The sequence below is a fragment of the Zophobas morio genome, unplaced genomic scaffold (assembly GCF_036711695.1).
Source record: "Zophobas morio isolate AGI-343-1 ecotype UQ-CSIRO unplaced genomic scaffold, CSIRO_AGI_Zmor_V1 ptg000031l, whole genome shotgun sequence".
Classification (NCBI taxonomy): domain Eukaryota; kingdom Metazoa; phylum Arthropoda; class Insecta; order Coleoptera; family Tenebrionidae; genus Zophobas; species Zophobas morio.
The window spans coordinates 8,212,808-8,222,530 of record NW_026972136.1 but is presented as its reverse complement, the minus strand read 5'-3'; the positions used below and the strand labels follow the sequence as shown (position 1 = coordinate 8,222,530).

General features: G+C 32.9%; 1 protein-coding gene across 1 annotated transcript; it reads right to left on the bottom strand.

Annotated features, from left to right (window-relative positions):
• Positions 1–313: 313 nt before the first annotated feature.
• On the bottom strand, positions 314–1,411 carry LOC135139362 (odorant receptor Or1-like). Its single transcript, XM_064069567.1, has 3 exons — positions 648–1,411; positions 492–591; positions 314–439 (listed from the first exon to the last, which is right to left on the bottom strand). The coding sequence occupies exons 1-3, from the start codon at positions 1,409–1,411 to the stop codon at positions 314–316; spliced, it is 990 nt and encodes a 329-aa protein (XP_063925637.1).
• Between the last annotated feature and the right edge of the window lie 8,312 nt (positions 1,412–9,723).

The following is a 9,723-nucleotide window of genomic DNA, read 5'->3' as shown; positions in this document are numbered from 1 at the left end:
TTCGATTTTGCACATTCAAAATTAAATTGTAGGTGAAACGGAGTTCACGGGGTCAGCTAGTTAATTATAAAATGCGTATGAGCTTCATACGGTCAAACTCAAACGGGAACAGAAAGCGATTTTAGTAATTACAACAAAATCAAAATAAATAGGAATATATTAAAAAATGCATTTTATAGGGTCCATTATTATCACACAAATTTTTATTCCTGTATGTTTATAACTTGTGAAAATTCGACAGAAAATCAATACTTTTAGTTCCTTTTGAAATAATTTTTACGCGTATTAGTTTGAAAATATAAAACATAACCATCTACTCGATTCTCACCTTAATTTCAACCTCGTTTCCAAACCAGCAATAAGTAAAAATTTCAGTAGCAACAGCTCCTGCGTATAAAGCTATAAGAAATCCTTCGTTGTCTAAACTTAGCGGATCGGTCTACAAAACGTCGACTTTGTTTTACCGTAAACTTAAACACAACTGGACTCACCAACGTTAACATAAACAAAGTTGTTGCAATAACAACCGTACTCGTTATAAACTGTCCAAAAATGACTACCTCGAACAAGTGGTTAACCGTTTCAGCCAAACTAAAATTAATTAGTTGCTAATAAATTTACAACAGTATTTTCATAGTTACATGTACCTTAATAATTTTTTGTGATGTTTTATACAATTCACGATTTTCTGATGAACCTGGTGAGGCTGTTTTGAAACATGACCACCAACAACATTTTTCACATTGTCGCACACAAGATCACACTGGGCCGTTATATACGTCAGTAAAGCACAAATTAGAGTGTCGAAATTAACGTTAAGTATCGACATAAAATAAATTCCAAACATTTCAAACAGATACGTTAGCTCGTACATTGGTGACACTTTATAATCGTAAGGAAACCATACATCATGAGGCAAGACTTTTTTCTTAAAATTTCCAGTCAAAAACGGTAATGTCGACCACATAGTTGCAATTACATAAACGAAAAACCTGAACCACTTGTAAACATAGCTCCAGATATTTATAGATTGTTCGGCGATCTTAATCTGTCTTTCGTCTTTCGGTTGAAACACGTCTTCGTTTAAAGAATCTAGCAGTTTGTTCAACGTCTTCACGTTTCTTACAATGTGATACATCTTCACATAGATGAGAATATCCGTCATTGTGATAAAAATGTTCGATGCAACCGTTTCGAGTTTATCGTAAACGAAAAAAAGCGTCACTGTTTGAAAGAGCACGTGACCACCCAGAATAAAAATTATCGAGATAAATGCGTAGAGTGAGTATAAATTCAACTTGTAAGTTCCGTCGCCTGCAGGCCACAAACCTATAAAGCGTAGCGACAAGAGGTTTAGTTTTATCGCGGACGACCAATCGTATCTTTGCATCGCGAGCACACTAGTTGCCATAATTTAGACTACACTGACGTGTGCATGTTGAGCGAAATATATAAGGAGGAGAAATTTAGTCTGCGCATAAACACAGCTGCTGTGACTAATAGGTACAAAGGTAAATCATAAATTATGCGAAATACACCGGAAAACTTAGTCGAGGAGGGTAATTTATTGATGAGGTTTTTTTATTTAAATGTCCTAGTTTCTAAGTGGTTGATATGTAAAAATTTTATAATGATTTGTACAGATGTACGAAAGTGTAACATTTGTGATTCTTTGATATTCTTTGTGAGAATGATATTAGAAACACTTCATTAATATTTTATGTGGTTGAAAAACTTCAACACGTCGTAGAAAACATTGTTACATGTTGGTTCAATATTGGCGTTTCTGGCGTTTATACACAGGGTGGTTCAAAATGGCGCACTAAATCAATGACACGTTGTTGAGGACTGTTCGTGGAAAAAATAATTTAAAAAATCTCGGGACACAAATGTAGAAAATATTAGGCCCTTAAATTAAAATTTTTCTTATAGATACTTGAATACATTTTAATTCACTACTTAGTATTGGGTACATAAAATCGATCGACTTTCATTATTCAAAATAATTTTGGAAGTATCCATATTTTTTTCCGTTTATAATATGAATTTGTTGAACTTAGACTTGAAGACTGATTAAAATTGATTAATAATTTATTATCTGCACTCACTCCGTCTTTACATGTTTTATATAAATTGTAATTACTTCTTGAATGGGAATGTGTTTATCAATCTATAATTTATAAACAATTTATGACATGGACAGATATAGTGTGTTAATAACGTAGAGACATTTACGTTAGGTTAAGCGACGAACCGTGTTACAAAAACAATTAAATATTCTTTCCTTTGGTAAATTACTTTTTATGACAAAGCAAAATTTCCTTAAAACAAAAAATGGTGATAGGAGCAATTTTCTTATTATAATTTTAGCCGATTAACAAGTTAACTATTGCTAAAATTGTGTGGGGACTAACCCTATTCATTGTGAAGTAATAATAATAATAAACACTTATTTAGTAATAGTCAAAAGAGTGTATAAAGATACATAGATTTCAAAATTATGTCGTGTATATTTTAAAAATAATTGATAAATATGTCGGTTGATTAATTATCAAGAAAAATACTCTGTAATTACAAACATCTTACCTTTACCTCAACTTCATTTCCAAACCAACAGAAAGAAAAAATTTCCGCGAAAACAGCAGACCCGTACATCACTACGATAAAACCTTTGTTTTCGAAACTGAAAGGATTAACCTAACAAAGTATAGTATCAGTAATAACTTTCAAATTATATCCAGTGACTCACCAAAGTTAACATAAACAACGTGGTCGCAATAGTGACCGTACTGGCAACAAACTGGCCAAGGATGATTATCTCAAAAAATGCGTTAAGATCTTCAGCTAAACTAAAGTTAAGTTTTGTTTAAGTTTTTGAGCATGATATAACAAGTTTGTATACCTTAGTAATTCTTTGTGTTGTTTTATACAGTCAATTATTCCCTTGTGTACAAGGGGTTCGTGTTGTGAAGTAGCACATTTTAACATATTCCTCAAGTTGTCACTCAAAAGCTCGCACTGAGCCGCCACATAGGTTAAGCAAGCAAAAATCAAATTGTCGAAATTCACATTAGTCATGCCCATAAACCAGAGCCCGAAAAGCTCATGAGCATACGACAGTTCATAAAACGGTGAAACCGTATGATCATAAGGAAGCCATACTGGGAAAGGCAGTTCTTTGTCTTCGGCGGCTTTATTTAAGAATGGAACTATAGACCACACGGACGCTGCTAAACAAACGAGAACAAAGAAAAATTTGTAGGTAGTTTTCCAAAGATCTACGGTTGGTTTTATTATCTGTATTTGCCTATCGTCTTTCGGCTGAAATGCGTCCTCTTTCAAAAGTTGCAGCCATTTTTTCAACGTCTTCGTGTGTTTTATAAAATTGTATACCTTGAGCATAATCATAATGTCAGTCATCGTGAGAAATATATTCGAAGCGAAAGTTTCAATCGTGTCGTAAACGAAGAACAAAGTCACTGTTTGGAAAAAAAAATGGCCTCCAAAAATAATGGTTAGTATGAATATTGCATAGAATGTGTAAAAATTGAGTTTGTAACTTCCGTCACCCGGCGGCCACAACCCTACGAACTCTAGCTGTAAAAGTATCGGTCGTATCGGAGCTGAAAAGTCGAATTTTTGCGTTTTGAGAGCAAGCACCGACATGATTTGAACTACACGGATTTCACACTAAAACTGTGTATAGATGGAGAAAGTCTACTGCGCATACGGGAATGTGGTAATTAAGATTTGGCTGGTTGCGTGGAATAAACGCAGTGGTAGTTTTATAGGGTACGTTAATACCTACTAAAGTGGATGTAGTTTTTTAAGGACTGACTCTTTATTAATTTATAAAGGCTTCTAGACGGTGGTAGTTTTATATGGAGCGTTTGTACCAACATGGATGTAATTTTTTAACGTCTGACACCTTACTAATTCATGAACACTAATTCTATAACCTTGATACGTTCATTTAATTTAGCGTATTTAATTTATTTACGTACAATATGAGTTGTTATGCAAGGTTAGTTTCTCCGGTTGATGATACGTTCTTTTTAAATAGGTTGGTAATGTCTTCATTTACATTTTCAATGAGCTATAAATTTATGTAAAAATTGGTTATTGGTGCTATTTTTTGTGACTTAGAAAAATAAGTTTCATTATTGTTAGAGTTGTAAAAGTTACTAAAAATTTAAAACATAAAAATCGCAAAATTAACAAAATACTATGAAGTTACCCGGCGCATCCACCATTTTTGAAACTAATAAAAGCAAATAGCTAATTTACCAAAAAAAATCAGTAAACTTAGAAGTTGATATTCGGTTTTGACTTGCAGCCTACTTGAATTGTAATGAAAACTAGGACAACCCTAACTGTAACAACAAATTTCCGATTTAATAATTTTCTTACCGTAACCTCCACTTCATTTCCAAACCAGCAATAGATAAAAATTTGCATGGTAACCCCAGCCGCGTATGAAAGTCGTAACAACCCATTGCTACTAAAAGGATCAACCTTCTCAAAATAGCACAAATCCGTCACAAAATTGATTGTAAAATAACTTACCAACGTCATCTGAAACATCGTCAATGCTATAACAACCGTGCTGGTAAAAAATTGTCCCAAAACTATAAACTGGAAAAATCGGTTGGCATTTTGTGCAAAACTACAAACACAACAATTTTCAAAATGAAGAACTGTTTTTTCAGTCTGTCCTACCGTAAAATTTTATTGTGGTGTTTAATGCACTGAATTATGGTTCTAGCCGAAGATGGCTTTTCCGGCGGCAAATTCTTCATTTTGTCCCATAAAATGTCGCAGTGAGCCGATGTGTACATCATTAGAGACGTAATAGTTCCGTCTACGGTTGCAGTTCCAACGGAAAGGTATAAGAAACACACAACTTGATAAATGTAGGTGAGTTCATAAGACGGTGAAGATCGTGTGTTGTAAGGATACCATGCAGCGAAAGGTAGCCGATAATCTTTGAAAGAACCGTCCAAAAGTGGGACAACACACCAGAAAAGTCCAGTTCCGATAACAACACTCACATACGAATGGTAAATTTTCTTCCAGCTGCTAAGTCGTGGTTGAACTAATAAAACTTGTCGTCTTGTCTGCGGTTGAAAAATAGGATCACGCAGTTCCGACACTAATTTCTTTAAAATGCGAATTTTCCGTATAAAAAAATAAGTCTTCAAAGAGACCAGCAGATCCATAATCGCTATAAAGAATGTTTCAACCAATGCTTCTAAGTCCTTATAGATGAAAAATACGTTCATAGTTTGAAAAAAATTATGACCGCCCATCATCAACACCGTGGAAATGAAGGTATAAACTGTATATAAATTAAATTTGTACAATTCGTTATTCTTGGGCCACAAGCCTAAATAATGTAGCATTAATAAATTTGTTCGAATTGTGCGTTTCCATTTGAATTCTTTCATTTTAAACCGACTCACTTGTTCGTTACGAAAAGACTGGGAAAGGATAAAACTATTCTGTGCGCATAAAAACCGGAACGAATGCAAATGACAGACTGGAATAAAATTAATGAAGCTAGTGGATGCATATTTTATCATTCTACGGTAATACTTGAAAAAATTAGAGATTGCAGTATGATTTTATACTATATTACGCTGTCTGAGACAAAGTATTAGTGTACGAAGTTATAGCCACTAAATTTCTTTGTAGCAAAGTCTGTTCTAGATTATTATTATCGTAAAAATTGACATTAAATATTCATGGAGATTTGATGCATTTACGAGACACTTGATTAATAAATTATACAAGAAGCGAATTGCATGAACTTATATTTTTTCATTCAACTAAGGAAATTAATCAGAGTAATAACTCTGTATAAAGAAAATGTAAAGAAGATAAATTGGTTTAAAGACATTAATTTGTGACCAATGCAACATGCATCTCAGGACTTTTATAAAAATCTCCTTTCAAAGAAATCTTGAGGACAGGAAAAACAAACCAAATTGAACAGCTTAATCATTCAACGCCTTCATCATCATCACTGTCCCTAAATGGCGGTAGTTTTGAGAACCGGTTAAAAATAAAACTTGATCATTTTTGTTATATATATATTGTAATAGGATCTAGCTGACAAATGGCTACTTTCATTTTTTATCGACGTTTTATGACCTCTGGACTACGAAAAACCAGGTTTCGCGTTTCCGTCTGCCTTTCGTCTGTCCGTCCGTCATCTGTCAAATTTTATTAGCCAGATATTCGCCGAAACTACTAGACCGATTGTTGTCAAATTTTATGTTTAAGAATATCATGTGGAAGGTAAAGCGCTACCAAAAATTTGTCTAATCATCCTCACCAATATTGACATGATATTTGGCAAAAACAACTTAAAAACTATTAATTTAACTAGTGAAACACACATTCACTGTTGACACAGGGTCTGCAAATTAGCTGAAAAAAAAGAGAGAAATAAAAATGTTTTGTTTGATTCTGCAGCACACCTTCACAAATTTTGACAAGCCCTGAAAATTTTGTGTGGCCCTTTTATTAGGTACCAGTGTTTTCAGTAAATCTCCGTCTGCTCTTCCAAAATATATCTTAACACTAAAATTTTGTTATTTCGCTGAATGATTTGATTTTCTCAATAATAAAGACCAATATCATCGAAATTATTAAAGGAGCTAACCCGGCGCATCCACCAAATGTTAGATCGAATAGAAATGAAATATAATAACATAACGTAACGTAACGTAAAATTTAAGTAACTATTTAATAACTTATTCGGTAACATAAATACTCTCACCTTAAATTCTACTTCGTTTCCAAACCAGCAGTAAATGAATATTTGCACCGTAATTCCTAACGCATACGACAACCTGAGCAATCCCACGTTAGATAAAGGGTTAACCTTTAGAAAATAAAATTATCACCCCACACAAATTTTCAATTAATTTGGACTTACCAGCGTTAACTGAAACATTGTCAAAGCTATTTCGATCGTACTAGTACAAAATTGTCCTAATATAATCTTATTGAAGAATTCGTTACTAGTTTGAGCAAAACTAAAAACCAAAAATTTTTCATTTTCATCATATGTATTTCTGAACGGAAAATTTTACCGAAGAATTGTTCTATAGTGACGAACGCATTCAATCACACTGTTGTTAAAATCACCGACGTTTTTTAAATTTTTTAAATTGTCTGATAAAAAGTCGCACTGAATACCAACGAACATCATCAAAGCTGCAATCACAGTATCCATACCAACCGTAGCAATGCAAATGTAGGCAAAGCAAACCATCTGGTAAATATAGGTGAGTTCGTAATTCGGAGATACTTTAATACTGTAGGGATACCAGGCTGCAAATGGCAGCCGATGCTCCCTGAACGACTTGTCCAAAATTGGTAAGACATACCAAAAAATGGTAGTTCCTGTCACTACGCTTCCAAACAAATAATATGTCACTCTCCACGCTTTCAAATTCGGTTGTATGAGAAAAATTTGTTTGAGGTTTCTGGGCTGGAAAACTGCGCTGTCTAAAACGGCCATCGTTTTCTTGAGGATGCCAATATTTTGGACGAAGAAGTAAATTTTCACCGACACAAGAAGGTCGGTGACAGTGACGAAAAAGGTGTCGGCCATAGCTTCTAGGTCTTGATAAATGAAGAAAATGTTCATCGTTTGGAAGAAATTGTGGCCGGTGATGAATAATACCGTGGAAATGAACGAGTATGCAGCGTAAAAGTTGAGTTTGTATACTGAATCACCTTCAGGCCATAAGCCCACGAACTGCAACATGGATATGTTTCGGCGAATTTTATTTCTCCATTTGAAATTTTCCATTTTAAAATTATAACGGTAAGAAATTCGGAAATCTTTAAGTAGTTCACTTGGCCTGAAGAAGGTGAATATTGACACGAAAAAATATAACTTCCCTTTTTGTAATAAAACGTATATAAATAATGACAATTATAATTAGAGGGTTCTAATTTAAAATTTAGGAAAATATTTTTCGTGTGAAGCTTGGAAATGGTAAACACGACACTTAATTAGTGGGTGCAGCGGTTTAAGAAAATTATAATTAATGGTTTCAAATCGGTTGAATTAGTTTTCATATTCGAGTCAATGTTTTATTAATTTCTTCGTAGCGTTGGTTGAAATAATAATGGTACATTGTAATACAATTGTGTACAAGTATCTGCTGACACCAAAAGTAGGTTATTACTGAATTTTGTAGATTTTGATCTAGTTTCAGTGTATTTTCATATCAGGTTGGATAAATGTGTCGGAGTTATAATATAATCAAAAATAAATTTAAAATTTTGAGTAAGTTGGTGAGTTTTTTACTGAAGTTAACCATCAAAATCCAATTGATTCTTAAATTTAATTAAAGTACTAAAATTAAATATTAGTTTCAGAGTAAATATAATTCGCTGGAATTACATCACAGGATTTATTGTACCGTATTTTACCACGTAATTTACTTAGGCGAAAGCAAAACACAAGAAGAAAATACAAGAAAACATACAATGGAATAAATATGACATACATTTTTATAAAAATTTTAGTCAAATATATTTGTATTTATCTATATTTTACGGTTCCATTTACCGTGAGAGAAAATAAACAGCTTTTCATGTGTGGGTAAGTTCTTGAAATTTCTTAGATTTAATTAAAACAAGTATATATAAATTATTTTGCAGGACTCTCCCTTGTTAACATTCCCAAGTTATAATAAAGCTTGAAAAAGAAAACGTTTTTTTTTCGTTTTTTCAAATTAAGCAAGTTTTTGTTATTTCACAACAACATTTTGAACTTTTTGCTAAAAATTAATTTTCTCTTTTAATTATAAAATATTTTATTAGTGCCGACCAAAACTTAAAAACAAGGTTACATTGTATTAAATACATTTTAAAATTGATACAAGTTCTTTAATCGAACTGAAATAAAAATTTCCGTAACTCTTTGACTCGAAATTATCAAATTAAAGCCGAAAATGATGTTGTGTGGCTTTAAAATATGTATGTGGGGAACGATTAAAATTTTGCTTCTTTGATACCAGGAAAAAAGTTAAGGTTTAATGGGAGGAATCTAAATTTAAATCCATATCAAATCAAAAACTTTTGGCTCTGTTCTGCCAATCAGCTTCTGTTTTGTGGCGGTACGATATACCGTGGACAGCGCCTGAGTGGTAAATATACCCGGACCGCGAGTGAGACATTTTTCTTCACGTGTACAGACTGAATTAAGGACACCCATTTGAAAAAATCCACATCTTGGATAATAAAATTTGTACTTATCGAAACTGTTATGTTGTGTGTTAATTTATACTTGTAAGTAGTAATATCAATAATATGAAATATGAGTAATATAAGTATTACAAAGAAATCTGTTATTTAGAGTCCTCTGTTATAGTTATGTGTGTATTAATTATAGAGTTTCATGCGTTCTTGAATTACAGTATCAGCCACGGATTTTTGAATGTCATCAACACCATAATTGAAACAAAATTCCGAAAATATTCTGGGATATAGATTCTAAAAACATAACGTGCTTTTGCTCCCAGTGCAAGATATAAAAATATTCAGTCAGAAAATATTCTCTTTTAACTTCTAAAATTGTGTGTCATATTTCGTTGCGCGATTGTGGAAAAATAAACGGTAGGAGTTTTTGAAGAAATAATGCAGAACTAACTTTTGGAGGTCCAAATCTGTACGGAAATGTGTACAGTTAAATTTCGA